The 18,148-nt window shown below is 46.4% G+C and overlaps 2 protein-coding genes across 2 annotated transcripts in view; both read left to right on the forward strand.

Moving 5' to 3' along the window:
- LOC103210983 overlaps nt 1-18,148 on the forward strand; it is a 652,718-nt gene that overhangs the window by 67,606 nt on the left and 566,964 nt on the right. The gene's annotated exons all lie outside the window — the stretch shown is intronic.
- PRSS16 (serine protease 16) lies at nt 4,139-13,408 on the forward strand. Its single transcript, XM_007956890.1, has 12 exons — nt 4,139-4,208; nt 4,285-4,451; nt 6,104-6,203; nt 6,336-6,465; nt 7,747-7,870; nt 8,145-8,222; nt 8,309-8,356; nt 8,830-9,120; nt 10,714-10,855; nt 12,820-12,999; nt 13,077-13,222; nt 13,340-13,408. Exons 1-12 carry the CDS (start codon nt 4,139-4,141, stop codon nt 13,406-13,408), a joined length of 1,545 nt encoding a protein of 514 aa, XP_007955081.1.

Raw genomic sequence — 18,148 nt, forward strand, 5'->3', positions numbered from 1 at the left:
GGAAACCCAAGGAGGGGTCGCTATGAGTCGGGGCCGACTCGACGGCACATAACAACAACAACAACAATATATACATGCACACAGTATGTATTATACATATTTTGTATGTATATGTATATGTATATATACACGTGTATATATACGAATATGAATATATGTATATGTATATATACATGTGTGTATATATATGAATATATGAATATTATTTCGTAATAAAAGGATTTGAAGTACTGATATATGTTACATCATGCATGAACCTCAAAAACATGATGCTAAGTTTAAAAAGCCAGATATTTTAAAAGCAAATACTGTAGGAGTCCACTTATACAAAATGTCCAAAAAAGGCACATCCATAGAGACAGGAAGATTAGTGGTTGTTTGGTGCTGGGAGTGAGAACAGAGATGGACTGCAAATAGGTATGAAGGATCTTTCTTGGGGTGATTAGAAATGTCCTAAAACTGGATTGTGGTGATAGTTCCACAAATCTGTAAATTTACTAAGTCATTGAATTGTACACTTAAAAACAGGTGAATTTTATATGTGAATCATACCTCAATAAAACCATTATAAATAATGAGTTCAAGAGTTTTCCATTTTCCATTCCTAGCATTTGTTACTGCATGTCTTTTTTATTATAGACAATGTGAGGAGAAGCAAGGAAACCAGCTAAGAAGCTTCTGCAATATGAATATTCATTTCAAGTCAGAGATGATGGTGGCTCAGAAGAACACAGCAGCAATAGAAATGGTAAGAAGTCATCAGATTCTGGATCTATATTTAAAGTAGAGCTGGCAACATCAGTTGATGGATTGTTCATTCACTCAACAAATATTTAATAATTGCCCAGTATATACACTTGGATGAATAAGTTTCTTTTAGAAAGATCAGCACAAAGCTGGTTACTACAAGGCAGAGGTCAAAGATGTCCCAAATGTCCAACTTTTCCCAAACTGGTATACCACTCCATTATCTCTAATATCAACTCCTCCTCCTCCCCTCAATACTCTTCTCCTGTCTTTGGGTTCTGTAATTTGCTTCACTGTCTTACAGAACTCATGAACCATCAAGGAAATGGCTCACACAGATGGGGAGGTTGATAAGTGTCAAATCCCTGGGTCAGTTGTCAGGCTGGAGGCTCTCCTGACTCACGTGGTTGCAGAGGTTGACAAAGCCAAATTACCAGGTCAGACAACAGAATGCTGCCTCAAGAACCAGTGATTAGATGATGATGAACTAGGTGCATGATCCAGAGCAAGAGAGGGTACTTTGCCAGAGCATTCATATATATATTGGATGCAGACCATATCTTCTAGGAAACTCCCCTTACTGCAAGGCGGTGCAAGGGTATGACTTGAATAAAGTGATAAGGGTGATGACTGGGGTAAGGGTGACGACTTGAGTCACATCTTCTAGTAAGGTAGTGACTCAAGATACATCCCACTCTAATCCTGCCTCACTAACATAACAACAACTCACTCCAAAATGGGACCATAACCACAGGCATAGAAATTAGGATTTACAACCCATCACACAATGAAGGACAATTACATCAGATCACAAAATGGATGATAGTTATATCAGGCCACAAAATGGAAAATTATGACATCATTATATTTGTTGTTGCTGTTAGGTGTCATCGAGTTTGTACCAACTCATGGTGATTCTATGTACAACAGAATGAAATACTGCCTGGTCCTGAGCCATCCTCACAATTGTTGCTATGTTTGAGCCCATTGTTGCAGCCACTGTGTCAATCCAAAAAAGAGCCTTTCTCTTTTTCACTAACCCTCTACTTTACCAAATGTGATGTCTTTCTCCAGGGACCAGTCCCTCCTGATAGCATGTCCAAAGTACATCATTACATAACTGCCAAACTACTGAAAATCATGGCTTAACCAAGTTGACACAATATCTTAACCCTCACAGGCTCCACACACACTATTTGCATTAGCAACAAACTGTACAATCCTCTCAGTGGGCCACTGGCACCTTATTTGCATAGTCCCACTCAATCATTGTATGGGAGTCACAAGGACCATGGCTAGAAGGCTCAAATTAAGTAATCACTGCACCACAGCACTGTTCTAAGAACTAGGCATTTAGCAATGGATGAAAGAGATAAAAAACCCCTACTTCAGGGCCTCAGGCAGTCAGCTGCCACACCCAAGGCTGGTGGTTCAAACCTACTGGCCGCTCCCCGCCAGGTAGATGGGCCATCTCTTAGGAGCTTTGGTAGCATAGTGGCTAAAGCACTTGACTGCTAACCAGAAGGCTGGCGGTTCAAACCCACCAGCCACTCCTTGGAAGGAAGGTTGGGCAATCCTACTTCTGTAGTGATACTGCCTCGGAAACCCAAGGAGGGGTCGCTATGAGTCGGGGCTGACTCGACGGCACATAACAACATAACAACACAACCCTCATAGAGATTACTTTCTAGTCAGGGAGACAGATGATGTACCACATAAAAAAATAAAACATGCATAATATATCTGATAGTGGTAAGTGCTATGAAGAAGAATGAAGAAAGAAGAGGACTAGAGGAAGGTACAAGTTTGGCAATTTTTAAAAAGGTGCCCATGAAAGACCTTTCTGAGCAGATGATAGCTGAGTAAAGACTTGATTGAGGTCAGGAAGTGAGCCATGTGGATTTATGGAGCAATAGCAATAAAGGGTGGGAACAGTGAAACTTTCTGAGGCAGGAGCAAGCCTAGTGGGCTCAAAGAACCAAAAGGGGTCTAAAGAAAGTGGTCAGATAATAGGTCAGAAGTGTGGGGGGCAGTGATAAGTAACAGAAAAGAGGGAAACTAGAAAATAGTTGATGAAGGTTGAAGAATACAGTCTGCAGTATGGATTACGTCTCAATATAAAGAAAACAAAAATCCTCACAACTGAACCAATGAGCAGCATCACAATAAATGGAGAGAAGATTGAAGTTGTCAAAGAATTCACGTTGCTTGGTTCTACAATCGATGCCAACAGAAGCAGCAGTCAGGACATTAGATGACGTGTAGCATTGGGAAAGTCAACCGCGAAGGAACTGTATCAAGTGCTGAGGAGCAAGGATATCTCGAGGACTAAGGTGCGCCTGACACAAGCCATGATATTTCCAATTGCCTCGTATGCATGTGAGAGCTGGACAATGAATAAGGAAGACCGAAGAAGAGTTGATGCTTTTGAGATATGGTGCTGGCTGAAAGTACCATGGACTGCTAAAAGAACTAACAGATCTGTCCTGGAGGAAGTGCAGCCAGAATGCTCCTTGGAAGGAAGAATGGACAGACTTCGTCTCACCTATTTTGGTCATGTTGTAAGAAGGGACCATTCCCTGGAGAAGGATGTCATGCTTGGTAGGGTGGAGGGTCGACGAAAGAGGGGGAGGCCTTCAACGAGATGGATTGACATGGTGGCTGCAATGATGGGCTCAAGTATAGCAGGGATTGTGGGGCTGGCGCAGGATCGGGCAGTGTTTCATTCTGCTGTGCATGGGGACGCTATGAGTCAGAAACGACTCAACGGCACTTAACAACAACAACAGAAAATAGTCAGGGTGAGACTGCAGGACATCGAGAAACTAGAGCAGGGAGAAAACTGAAAGAGATGGAGGGGCCGAGGAACAGAGAAAAGAGACTGAGTATTAGGGCAAGTACAGGTACTGAAGCTATGCTGAGGGGCAGAGAGAGGAAGACTGAGAGTAAGTGGGCAACTGAGGGTCCAAGAGGTACTGAGGCAGAGACTGAAGGAGAGATGGAGACTGAAGGGGAGTGGAGAGGAGAACCAAGCATAGAAAAGGGAAATCTAAGGTAAAGAGGGAGGGAAGACTGAAGGACGGTGAGGGGATAGTAAGGGATGAAGGGACGGAAGGCTGAGAGGCAGAGAGAGGGGAGAACCACGGGTAGAGAGAAGAAATTGGATACTCTGGTGCTGCGTCAGCAGGCTTCCACACAGACTCTGGCGTCCCTGTCCTGCTGTAGCAGTTCCTACAGACGCTTGACCTGCCCTAGAGGTGTCTGAAAACAAACCTGATCTCCTGATGAAAGATGATGGATTTAGAGCCCAGTCTCTGCAAACATGATAAAGGCCCCCAGTGGGTAGGGAAGAACAGAGCACCAGAAGCCCTGGCACAGAGGACTGGACAGCATGGCCATCGGGCCTGCCCTCTGGTTGGGCAGTCTGCTCCTGGTTTCTTTCTTGGGGCTCGCAGATACAGGTAAGAGGAGGATGAGAAGGCAGACAGGGGCTGCTAAGAGGGCTTGGGCTGACTCTCTCCCCTCCATGTCCCACAGCCTCTCTTCTTAGACGCTTGGGTAAGCACACTCAGCAGCTTCAGGAGAGCTCTGGCCCAAGTTTGGGGCTGAGCCTGGGTCCAGGTGCTGTGGCTTTCCCAAAAGAGGGCTGGTTGGAGCAGCCACTGGACCCCTTCAATGCATCAGACAGACGATCCTTCCTGCAGGTGAGACCAACAGCAGATGAAAGTCCACTGTCTCCTCTGTCTTCTCCAAGACTGACCATCAGTCTCCTCTTCACTCTATCCTTCAATCTCCTCTTTGTCCCTCAGTATCCATCACTGAGAGCTCTCTACCCCTCAGTGTCTCCGCTCTGTTCATCAGTCTACATACACTTTCTTTCCCTGTCTTCCCTTCTCTTTTTACCTCATCTTCTCTAAACTCATCCTTGCCCAACTCCTCACCACCAACTCCAAACTTACTCTGCCCGCATGTGTGTTGTTGTTTGTCGTTATGTGCCGTTGAGTCGAACCCGACTCATAGCGACCCCTCCTTGGGTTTCTGAGGCAGTATCACTACAGAAGTAGATTGCCCCATCTTCCTTCCAAGGAGTGGCTGGTGGGTTTGAACCGCCAGCCTTCTGGTTAGCAGTCAAATAAATGCCTTAGGCACTATACTACCAGAGCTCCCTGCCCACATATGTGTACTCCTTTAAAAAAAAAAAAAAACTCACTGCCATTGAGTCGATTACAACTCATAGCAACCCCTCCTTGGATTTCCAAGGCAGTATCTCTACAGAAGCAGATTGCCCAGTCTTCCAGAAGTGGCTGGCGGGTTTGAACCACCAGCCTTCTGGTTAGCAGCCAAATGCCTCAGGCACTATGCCACTTCCTTTTCCTGGTCTATGCCAACTCTTTCCCACCTCAGAACCCTGTCCTTGATGTCCCCTTCATCTGATGTGCACTTTCTATTATCTACCCATGGCTAACTTTGACTCATCCTTCAAGTTTCAGCTCAAATATCCCCTTTGCACAGGGTCTTCCCTGACCTCTCTGTGCAGCCCCTATACACACTTAGTCCCTCTCCATTACCCTGTTATTTTCTTCCTGGTACTCATTACCAGGAAGAAGTATTTTACTATATATTGCTGTATTTGTATTTATTGCTTGAGTGTTTATTGTCTATCTCCTCCCCTTCTAAACTGTGATCTCCAAGACAGCAGTTGCCTAGTTTTGATTCTGGCTGCTTCTCCCAGTTCCTATTACAGGGACTGTTACAAAACAGGCACTCAATATCTACTGAATGAATGAACAAACTCACCATCTTTCAGTGCCCACTCCATACACCGTCTCCAAAGATCATCCCACCTAGGCCTTATTCCTAAATCTATACGCACTCATTATTCATTCTACAACTATTATTTCAATAAATAGCAAGTACCTATCATGTGCCAGACACTCTCCTCCACCCTGGTGAGTAAAAACATAGAAATACCTGTTGATATAGATCTTATGGGAGCTCTGGTAGCATAGTGGCTAAGGCACTTGACTGCTAACCAGAAGGCTGGCGGTTCAAACCCACCAGCCAGTCCTCGGAAGGAAGATGGGGCAATTTACTTCCGTAGTGATACTGCCTCGGAAACCCAAGGAGGGGTCGCTATGAGTCGGGGCTGACTCGACGGCACATAACAACAACATAGATCTTATATTCTAGAAGAGGAGATAAACAGGAAGGAAGTGACACATAAATAAGCAAGCCCATTTCACACATTACTAAGTATCTAAAGAAAGATTCATCTGGGTGAGAGACTAGAATTAGGAGGTGAGAATAGATCAGGACTCTCACAATGCCATTTCTTTCTCCCCATGCCACCTGTTAGCGGTACTGGGTGAATGACCAACATTGGGCTGGCCAGGATGGACCCATATTCCTGCATCTGGGAGGTGAGGGCAGCCTTGGGCCTGGCTCAGTGATGAGAGGTAAGAGGCGAAAGACATGGCTGGGGAAGCTGGTAGAGGCCAGGAAAGGGGAGCTGCATATTATACTACTGTGAGACCTGCAGGGTCTCACATCCAGCTTGCATCTCCCCCCATCTCCTGCACTCTTCACAGGTCACCCTGCAGCCCTGGCCCCAGCCTTAGGGGCTCTGGTAGTAGGTCTGGAACACAGATTTTATGGACTAAGTACACCTGCCGGGGGCCTGGACATGGCTCAGCTCCGCTTCTTATCCAGCCGTCATGCGTGAGTGAGCATGGGGAAAGTCTTTGGGGCCACAGAATTGAGGATGTCAACATCCTAACATCTCTGCATCTATATCTCTCTCTCTCTCTCATTGCACAAAGGCAATCTCTGAACCTCTGGTTCCCTCTGATTTCTGCTGTCTTTCATAGTGATTTATTTTTTCTTTTTCTGCCTGTGTCTCTCCCTGTCTGTATCTGTCTCTTAAACTGTAGCCTGTCTGTTTCTGGCTCACTGTCTGAAGTAGGCTACTGTCTCACTGCGGCTGATTGGTCCAGACCATCAGCATCTCTTACCTGGATTACAGTCTCCTCCCTGGTTTTCCTGTTTCTGCCCTTGCCCACTTTAGTCTGTTCTCCACACTGAAGCCAGAGTGCTCCTGTTAGACTAGAAACTACACTGTGACCCTCCCTAGCTCAAATCTATCTCATGTCTCTCATCTCACACAGAATAAGTTCAAAGTCTTTACACTGGCCATAGATCTGTTTGGCTCTGGCCCTCCAGTTAACTCTCTGACCTCCATTCTCTTGCACTCATGGGACTCCAGTTGCAATGAGGTCCTTTATGTTTTTCAGATTTAGAGACATATTTCTGTCTTGAACCTTTGAACTCTTGTCTCTGGAATGGGCTTCCCCCAGATAGTCACATGACTCCCTCCCTCCCCTTTTTCAATGCATTCTATTCATATAAACATCCACCAACAACAGCATTACCATTCCTTTCTTGATGTGGTCTGCTTTATTGTGCTTCAGGGCACTTATCTCTCTCTCTCCTGCTTGGTGTGTCTCTCTCTCCATTTGGCGTCTCCGTTTCTCTCTCCTTGTCTGTCTCATTCTTGTCTCTATATTTCTGTCTCTTCTGTGTCTCATTGCCTCTATTTCTCTTTCTTTCTGTGTCTCAATATTTCCCACAAGCTAAACTAGTTTCAAACTGCACCAGGATGACACAACCTGCAAACCATTTCAGGAAAGCTGGGTAGAAGAGAAAGTCCTTAGGATGGAAGGAGGATGTTAGACATATCTCCACATCTACTTCCATTTTTATTTGTGCCTCTCTCTTCTCAAATAATAGGAATACCCTACCCTCCTTCCACCCCAGAAAAGCTTTACCTACTTTCTATCTAGGCTAGGACCTGCTCTCCTCCTCTTCCTGCACCTTGAGGTCTTCTTTGTCAGACTCCCCTTATTCATGTCTCTAGGTCCCTAGTTTTCCCGCCTGTATAGTAGGGGGATCTTCAGAGATTCCCAGGGATGAGGACGAACCCATCTTCCCCTCTGATCCCAGGTTGGCTGACTTGGCCTCTGCCCACCTCGCACTCTCCCGCCTCTTCAACCTCTCCTCCTCCAGCCCTTGGATCTGCTTCGGAGGCTCCTATGCTGGCTCCCTGGCCGCCTGGGCCCGGCTCAAGGTCCCCGGGTGGGCTGGGGGTAGGGGACAGGACTCCAGGGTCCCCATCTCAAATAACAGGAACACCCTACCCTCCTCCCACCCCAGAAAACTTTACATATACTAACTTCACAAGAACCCGAGGCAAAGAAGGTAGGGGTTTGTCTGAGATCACTCAACAAGTGCGTGACACACCCGGGGTACCAGTCCAAGCAGCAGAAGGGTGCAGTGGGAGCACGAGGGTACGAGGGTCCCAGTCTCCCAACCCCCGACCTGATGGTTTTCTCCTCCGTCAGTTCCCCCATCTCATATTCGCATCTGTCGCCTCCTCGGCCCCTCTACGCGCGGTGCTGGATTTCTCGGAATACAATAATGTAAGAAGGGCGGGAGGCGATGTGGAAGGAGGAGGAGGGTCCCAGTGGTTAGTCCCCTGATACCGTCACCTGCGGTCCGTCCACAGGTGGTGTCCAGAAGCTTAATGAGTACGGCAATTGGCGGGTCCTCGGAGGTAGGATGTGAGGCCTAGTCCGAGGGGGACGAGGACAAGAAAAGGTCGTGGAAGTCGGGGAGAGGGGCCAGAGAAGAAAGGCAGAGCCTGCAAGAAAGGAGGGCCTGTGGGAGGTGGGAGGTGGGAGGTGGGAGGTGGGAGGTGGGAGCCCCGGGAGGTGGGAGCCCCGGGAGGTGGGCGGGTCTTCAAGAAGGTGGGCTCTGAGGAGGAATGGGGGGGTGGGGCAACATAGTGAGAGGAGCCCGGGCCGGAGGGCTGGCCTCAGAAGGGGAGCTGCCAGCAGAAGGACTAATCTTATGAGGAAGGTGGGGCTCAGTGTGGGGTGGGACCACGAAAAAGGGCGGTACCTTGGGCGTGAGTTGGGTTGGGCAGTTCCGGGTGGAGTCTGAGCTCCCAGAGAAGTGAGAAGACCCAGGTGGGCACCGTGGGCCTCGACCACGGTCTTGGATGACCCCACCTCTCGCTCCCTGCAGTGCTGGGCCGCGGCATCCGCTGCCTTTGCGGAGGTGGAGCGGCGGCTGCGCGCTGGTGGGGCTGCCCAGGAGGCGCTGCAGGCAGAGTTGGGCGCGTGCGGACCCCTGACCCGCGCTGAGGACCAGGCGGAGCTGCTGGAGGCGCTACAGGCGCTGGTGGGGGGCGCTGTGCAGTACAACGGCCAGGCGGGGGCGCCACTGAGCGTGCGACAGCTCTGTGGACTTCTCCTCGCCGGCTGGGGCAACCGCAGCCGCACCGCGCCCTATCGAGGGCTGCGCCAGGCAACGCAGGTGAGGTGTGCAGCCCGGACGAGTCCGCAGACGAGGGTTCAGCTTGGTGTCCTTTGTGCTCTTGGGCAAGTGACAGTCCTCTCTGAGCCTTAGTTTCCTCATCTGTAAAATATGGATGACACATTGCTTTCAGGAAGGTGAAATGGAGTATGTAAAGAGCCCATCAGGGAACCTGGCTTTCAGTATGCAAATGTTAACTATTGGCTATAATTATTGTCTATGATTATATTATCTTATCTGTGATCATTTATGTTGCTTATTTGTTCATCATCCCTGGGCCTGCAGCAGTTGCTATAGTTATATAGTTGTTATTTTTAAGTCTGAACCATGAGTCGGTTCGGACTCATGGCGACCCTATGTACAACAGAAGGAAACACTGCTGTGTTCTGCGCCAGCCTCACAATCCTTGCTATGCTTGAGCCCTTTGTTGCAGCCACTGTGTCAATCCATCTCACTGAAGGTCTTCCTCTTTTTCACTGACTTTCTACTTTACTAAGCATGATATTCTCCAGGGACTAGTCCCCCCTCAAAACATGTCCAAAATACCTGAGAGGAAGTCTTGCCATCTTTGGTTCTAAGGAACATTCTGGCTGTACTTCTTCCAAGATAGATTTGTTCATTCTTCTGGCAGTCCATGGTATATTCAATGTTCTTCCTTACCATAATTTAAAGGCTTCTTCTTTGATCTTCCTTATTCATTGTTCAGCTTTCTCATGCATATGAGGTGATTGAAAATACCATGGCTTGAATCCAGTGCACTTTAGTTCTCAAAGTGACATCTTTGCTTTTTAAGACTTTAAAGAGGTCTTTTGCAGCAGATTTACCCAATGCAATGCATCGTTTGATTTTTTGGCTGCTGCTTTCATAGTTGTTGATTGTGGATCCAAGTGAAATGAAATCCTTGACAACGTCACATAGCAAGTGCTCAAATATTATTTATAGAATGAATGAAAAATGTAGCCTTGGGGACAGACCTTTTCTAGGGACCCAGGCCCCCTGGTATGGAATCCAGCTGTCAACTCTCTGGGCCAGGTTTGGTGCTAAGTACTTAACCTATGTCATTTTAATTAATTCTCACAGTAGTTCTGGGGGATAGATACCGTTATCACCACTTACGAAGAGGAGGAGCCCTGGTTGCTCAGTGTTTAAAGTGCTTGGCTGCAAAAGTGTCAGTGGTTGGTACTTACTGGTCACTCCCAGCGTTTGAGAGAGGAAGATGTGGCAGTCTGCTTCCATAAATATCTACAGCCTTGGAAACCACAGTTCTGTTCTGTCCTATAAGGTTGCTATGAGTGGGAATTGACTGGATGGCAGTGGGTTTTTGGGTGTTGGTACAGATGAGGAAACTGAGTCCAAGACATTATTACTAACTCAAGGACTCATAGGTCATAGGATCCCAGTTCATACAGTACTCTAATCCACAAGGACCCTGGAACCCATATCCTGTGACTTCTGACTCCCCAAAGAACCCAGGAACCCATCCTTTTGACTTATGATCTTTGACTGGTGGGGATCCAAGTCTCCAGACCCTAGCCTAGACTAGAGGTGGGGGAGCAGAATATGTATGTACATATGTGTGTATATTGTCCTCAGATTGTCATGCACAGCCTGGGAGAGAGGTGTTTAAGCACTTCCCGAGCAGAGACAGTGGCACAGCTGAGGGACACAGAACCTCAAGTATCCGGCGTGGGTGACCGGCAGTGGTTGTACCAGACATGTACTGAGTTCGGCTTCTGTGAGTGACTGGTCCAACATCCATTCCCAAAATGTATGTCCTGTTCTGTGCCCAGATGGGCCATCTCACTATTGGTCTGGACTTACTACATAGAAAAACTGGCCCAATTGCTGGGCCTTGGATGGGCTGCTTGTGTGGCACTGGAGGATAGAGAGCCATACTAGTGTGTATGTGCTTGGCCTTCCCCTGCCTCCTCACACACACACTCAGGCCTCAATATGCATCATCTTCTCTTCATCCTATCTCCTTCTCTGTCCTCATCCCAGGGTGTTCTGGTCACCTAGTGCTGCTCTGACAAGAAAATAGCACAAATGGGATGGCTTGAAGAAACAGTTTATTCTCTTACAGTTTGGAGGCTTTAAGTCTGAGTTCAAAGTGCCCGGCTCTAGGGGCTGGGTGAAGGCCCTTCAACCTTGGACTGCAGCTTTGCCTCCTGCTCCCAGCCCACTGAAACTAGAGGCTTCTCTTCACTCAGGCAGCTAATGTAGTATTCCCATGATGAGACTGGTAATCAACTCCATGATGGAATCTACTGTGAGCAGCTGAATAGCTACCTTTGGGTTGTGGTCTGCTTTCTGCATATAAAGAAAAGCCTTGGGGAATGGTCTCTAGCTTTGGCATGCTTGAACCCTGCGTGTAGTCACGTCATTGTTCAGCAGCCTGCCATGCTCTGCCAACCTTGGGATTTTCAATGGACTTGACTTAATGGCCAGCCATGTGGTTTGGTAACATCAGAATTGTGCCTTTTCACTTTTCAACCTTGGACTTGTTAGTCTCAGTAGCCAGCAGCTGCCTGAGTGAAGAAAAGCTGAACTCAGTACTTCCATAAAGGTTTACTGCCTTGGAAACCCAAAGGGGGTCACTATAAGCCTGAATTGACTCCATGGCAGTGAGTTTGGTTTGGTTTTTGGTTACATACTTTAACCCTCCAATAAGTCAGTCTTCCTAACATCTCAGGGACTTTGCACACATTGTTCCCTGTATTTGGACTACTCATCTTCCCCTCGTGACACAGTTTACTCATCTTCAAGTCTGAACACAAGATGTCCCCTCTTCAGGAAGTTTTCCCTGATCTCTCAGTCTAGTCACACACACACACACACACAATATCTCCTTGTTCTCCTTAGCACTTCCCACAGTCTGTCATCATACATTCTGTATCACCTATCTCTTCTTCTGGACCTGTGTCCTGTGACAGCAAAGCTGGGGCTGTTTTGATTGTCACTGTGTGCCCAATATTGCCCATCATGTAACTGAGCATATAAAAACCAAAAACCAAACTCACTGCCATCATGTTGATTCCAACTCATATCAATCTCCATTGGGTTTCCAAGGCTGTAAATCTTTGTGGAAGCAAACTGCCTCATCTTTCTTCCACAGGGTGGCTGGGGGTTCGAACCACCAAACTTTTGACTAGTAGCCAAATGCCCCAACCACCACACCACCAGAGTGTATAATAGGTGCTTAATAAAAGATGAAGGGAGGAATGAATGTGAGGCTAAGGTTAGATTTACCCTGAAAGCACATGAGAACTATAGATTTTAAGCAGGGGAGACGTGTTCCAATTTGTGCCTTAGCACTCTAGTTTGCCTCTTACCTCTAGACCTTTGCACATGCTATTTCTTCTATTTATTATGCTTTTGCTCTTCTCTCTCCTGGCTTAGCCCACTCCTACTAATTTCTTAAGGTTTTATTTATTGCAAGATGCCCTTCCTTCCTGAGCCCCTCATGCTCCCTCTGGGATCCCTGACCCCTGGTCTTATTCCATCACAGCTCTGATCACCATAAGCTGTCACTGACTGGGGGTGTATCTGTCTCTCTCAATGGACTGTGAGTTCATTGAAAGGAAGGACAAGGGTTTTCTTAGTTATCACTGGGAGGAGCTCTGTAAATGATTATTAAATGAGAGTGAAGAGAAGGGAGGGCTGGCAAATTTTCATACTTATAGGTATCTTACTCCACAGATATCACCTGTGAAGACCCAGGATGCCCTTTCTCCCAGTTCCCAGCACTGCCCTCCCAGCTGGGTCTTTGTGAGCAGGTTTTTGGCCTCTCACCCTCATCAGTAGCCAAGGCCGTGGCCCAGACAAATTCCTACTATGGTGGGCAGACCTTGAGGGCCACCCAAGTGCTGTTAATTAATGGTGAGCATCCTACCAGAACCCAGCCTAAGCCTCTACCCCTCCCCAGTTCAACACACCATCCTCTCCCTTCTTTTCAGGGGATGCAGACCCCTGGCATGTGCTGAGTGTAACAGAGTCCTTGGGACCTTTCAAGTCAGTCATTCTCATCCCTAATGCCTCCCACTGCTCAGACATGGCACCTGAGAGACCCTCAGACTCCCCCAGCCTCCTCCTAGCACGCCAGGTGAGCGGAAGAAAAACCTCTGGATAATCTGCATTTTGTTTGCTTGTTAATTTATATTCCTCTGCCCTCTCCTGGTACTGGTGTCTGACTTTCAAAATTCCCCCCACCTATCTACAGAAGATCTTCCGGCAGCTGCAGACCTGGCTCAGGCTGGCAAAGGAGAGCCAGGTTAGGCATGCAGTCTGAGGCTCACACTCTTACCACTTCCTGTGTGGCCACTTCAGTCATAGACACATTCATTCATTCATTCATTCGACAAAAGCAAGCAGCTTGTTTTGAAGAAGGAAATTTCCAGCAATTGAGAATCAGCACCTGTTCCACATACTTCAGTCTGCAAACATCCTCACTGCCAACTAGAAAGTGCTTTGTTGTAACCAAGAGTTATGTAAATATAAATTGATGATTATCCTCATGATGAACTTGGTGTTTTGAATATCAAATGTCAAAGAAAAGTGGCTCCTAATGCTGGTGCCCTTTCCTGACTAAACAGATTCCAGCTCAAATCCTGCCACTCCAGCTCCTGGGCTGGACTCCTTGCTGTGTGTGTATCCTTCTGAACCTTAGACCCTACCTGGTCTCTTCTCATCATTTCTTTCACTGTGACCTTCTCCTTCAATCTCCTCCCCTATAGTTTGTCTCTGGTAGCCTAGTACTTAAGGCACTTGATTGCTAACCAGGAGGCTGGCAGTTCAAACCCACCAGCCACTCCTGGGAAGGAAGATGAGACAATCTACTTCCATAGTGATACTGCCTCAGAAACACAAGGAGGGGTCACTATGAGTTGGGTCTGACTCGACGGCACATAACAACATAGCTTGTCTCTGTCTCTATTTCTCTCCATTGCTTTCTGTCTCTCAGAATATCTTTGCCACTCTCTCTGTGTCTTTATCTATTTCTCTGCCTCTCAGTCTGTCTCTGTCCCTGTCTCTCAATAACAATGCATTTTCTCTCTTATTCTCTCCTTTCCTTTCATTTCTTCTCTTCTCTCCTCTCCTCCTCCTTTTTATCTTCTTCTTTCTCTCTCTCTCTGCCTTTGCCTATCTCCATTGTTCTCTGTCTTCACTCTTGATCTCCCCAAAACCAAAAATCAAACCAAATCCATTGGCATTGACTGATTCGACTCATAGCAACCCCCACTGGGTTTCTGAGGTGGTAAATCTTTGTGGAAATAGATTGCCCTGCTTTCTTCTTCAGTGTTGCTGGTGGGTTTGAACTGCCAACCTTATGATTAGCAGTCAAATGTCTTAGGCACTGCACCACCCTTTATCTCCATTTCCCTCTTTCCACACGTTCCCTAATGTTTTCCCTCACTGTCTTCTCAGTTTCTCTGTCTCCATGAGGCTCTTTGATGTGCTTCCTTTATTTCTGTATTTCTTTTTCTGCCCATCACTCAATCGTCTTTTAGCCTTCCTTCTAAACTCTTCACTCATCATCCCTTCCTGCAATCAAATCAGTCACTTCCTGGCACTTCTAGCTCCCGGCCCTGAGCTCTGGCCAAGTCTTTCTGATAGGGACATCCTCAGGCACTGGAAGGGTGAGTCCAGTCTCAAGGGTGCCTGCTCAGCATGCCTTAGCTGCCTCCATAGTGCCTTGTTTCACCATTCAAAGCCACAGCCACCAGCCAAGAGCAGGAAATAGCAAGTCATGGAGACTTAGGGTCTCCAGGAAGGTGGAAAGTGGGAGAGAAAGTAAGTCAAGTCAGGAAATGGGGACTGATAAGAGAAGCTGTAAAGTCCATTTTCTGCTGAGAAAGTCCCTTCCTGCCTTTCTTGACTCTGAACTCTGAACACCTTTCTTTTCTTTTCCTTCTGAAGGGTAACCTTAGCCCTTCTCACCAGGGGCTACCTTGGACCCCATACTGCTGTTTAACCACAGCTCCTTATCCTGATGTCTAGCCTCAGCACCTCCCTTTGTCTACTTAGCTCCGAAGCAGTATCACTGTGGAAGTAGATTGCCCAACCTTCCTTCCAAGCATCTTCAGCAGAACTTGACATGTCACCAATGCTCAGTATCTGTTGAGAAACGGAAGAATGAGGTCTAATCTCTACTCTTCACATACTCTTGGTTTTCTTCCTCCTTGGCTGGATGCTCCTTCTCAGTCTATTTTGCAAACTTCTTTTCAACTTTGTATCTGAATGGGTTTGAGTTTGGTGATAGGCTACCTTCTCTTTTCAAGCATTTTCAGACCTTCTCTTAACAGTGTACCTGTCATGCCAGCTTAGCTTTCAGGTGGGCCAACATGTCAATTATGACAGGCTTTGGGGCACACCATGGGTCCAGGATGGTCTCAGTGTCCAAGCTGGTTGCACTACGCTGAACAGTCTCATTTTTTCACCCAAGATTGCTGTACAAATATCACGGTCTGTCTGAAAATAGGTTCTAGAGTATTTTAGAATAAATATCATAGATGAAATAAAACCCCTGTCTTCTGGAGTTTATGTGCTTTCAGCTCATTTGAAAAAAATATTTGCCTAGAAACTTGTTCAGTATATTCAGGTCTCAACATGTTTGTTTAATTTGCCATCATCCTTGTTTAGATTTTTGACTAATTTTTGTGTTTAATCCATCTTCACTCCTTCAAGTTATTATCTTGTCACTCCACTATGGAAAACCTTTACTGGCTGTGGTGTAGTAAATTACTTAGTGTGGCTTTTCTACCCATAAGTCTTTGTAAACTCCAAGGTGGGATTTTCTGTGAGCAACTGAGGAGCTCCTGATTGCTGAAGTTGTCCACCTGGAGTATTTCTGTTGGGCATGACACAAAACAATGTTTTGGGAGGTGCCCACTCTCTCTCAGGTACTTAGAGTTCTGATGCTATGATTGGCTAGTTTGGCCACTCTGCCGGGCTCAAAAGGAGGTCTCCTAGAGGCAGAACTCTCTCTGACTGCTGGTGGAGGAAGACGTGCTGCTGAAAGAGACACATGCTACTGGGAAAGAGACACAAGAGATACGCATCGCTGAGTGAGACACCGAGGGACCAGCACTGCTGGGAAAAAGACTGTGAGAGACTGTTGGCTGAGGGATGGTGGGCTGGAGAGAGAGACTGAGCATTTTTCCTGAACTCGAATTGTAGCTTGGTGCTTCCCTAATAAACCTCATAATCTGTGAGTTGTGTGTGGCCACTGCAGTGAATTATCGAACCCAGGAGAGAGGTGGTGGGTGCTCTGGGAGGAACGGTTGGAGAAAGGGCTGGAGGGAGGCAGCATGTCTGGCCTTGCAGTAATAGGCCTTGGGTTACTGCTGGTAACCCTGTCTTCCTCTTGTGGGATTAGAGGAGGTCAGAAGATGTGGCCTCCTTGCCGTTTTAGCACTGGCACCCTGGCCCAATGTCTGTATGACTTTTCACAACACGAACACGTCCTTTTATCTCAATGCTTGCTATCCCCATTAGATTACTTACACATTCACATAACCTGAGGTACTTAAGGCAGGTAGGATGGAAACTGGAATGCATAACCTTTACTATCTGCCTGCAAGTAAGAAGTTGTCCATGTTAAAGACACCACAATGTGACACCAACATGTCTACAGTGAGTTTTGAGTAAATAACCAGGACCTGATTTCAATACATCAGGACTTGACTAACTCCTGACTTGTCTAAGCTCATTTCAGTTAGAAATGTTTTGTGCCAAGAATCACAGTTTGAGTTTTAGATGTGAGAGGGCTCCCACTGAAAACAGCAAACTCCCTCATTCCCAGCAGTCTTCTTCTCGATTTCCAGCTTTATTCTTCTCCATAGCACTGCTAACCAGAAGGCTGGCAGTTCAAACCTACCAGCTACTCCTCAGAAGGAAGAATGGGCAATTTACTTCTGTAGCGATACTGCCTCGTAAACCCAAGGAGGGGTCGCTATGAGTCAGAGATGACTCGACAGCATATAGCAACAACAACATAGCATTTATCATAATGTCTCACATTATATAATTTCCTAAATTATTTCATGTAATTGTAAGCTTCATAAAGACAGAGTTTTGTCTATTTGTTTACTTCTATGTTCACATTACTAGAATAATATCTGGCACCTAATGTTGTTGTTGTTAGGTGCCATCAAGTTAGTTCATACTCATAGGTACCCTATGCACAATAAAATGAAATACTGCCGGACCCCACACCATTCTCACAATTACAGCCACACTTGACCCCATCATTGCAACCACTGTGTCAGTCCATCCGCTGAGGAGCTTCCATTTTTTTGCTGACCCTCCACTTTACCAAGAATGATATCTTTCTCCAAGGAATGGTCCCTTCTGACACCATGACCAAAGTACAAAAGTTGAAGTGTTGTCATTCTTGCTTCTAAGGAGCGTTCGGGCTGTCCTTCCTCCAGGACAGATTTGTTTGTTCTTTTAGCAGCCCATGGTACATGGTATTGTTTGCCAACACCACAATTCAAATGCATTAACTCTTCTGTAATCTTCTTTATTCATTGTCCAGCTTTCACATGTATATGAGACTATTAAAAATACTATGGCTTGGGTCAGGCATACCTTACTCTTCAAAGTGACCTCTTTGCTCTTTAACACTTTAAAGAGGCCTTTTGGAGCAGATTTGCCCAGTGCAATGTGTCATTTAATTTATTGACTGTTGCTTCCATGAGCATCAATTGTGGATCCAAGTTAAATGAAATCCTTGACAACTTCAGTTTTTCTTCCATTTGTCATAGTATTTCCTATTGGTCCAGTTGTGATGATTTTTGTTTTCTTTATGTTGAGGTACAATCCATACTGCAAACTGTACTCCCTGATCTTTGTCAGTAAGTGCTTCATGTCATCTTCACTTCTGCCAACTAAGGTTTGTGTCATCTGCATATCATAGGGGGTTAATGAGTCTTCCTACAATCCTGATGTCACCTTCTTCTTCTTGTAGTCCAGATTCTCAGATTATTTGCTCAGCATACACTGAATAAATATAGTGAAAAGACACAAC

This window comes from Orycteropus afer, unplaced genomic scaffold, assembly GCF_000298275.1.
Source record: "Orycteropus afer afer isolate SDZICR_OR568_19922 unplaced genomic scaffold, OryAfe1.0 scaffold00684, whole genome shotgun sequence".
In the NCBI taxonomy this organism is placed as follows: domain Eukaryota; kingdom Metazoa; phylum Chordata; class Mammalia; order Tubulidentata; family Orycteropodidae; genus Orycteropus; species Orycteropus afer.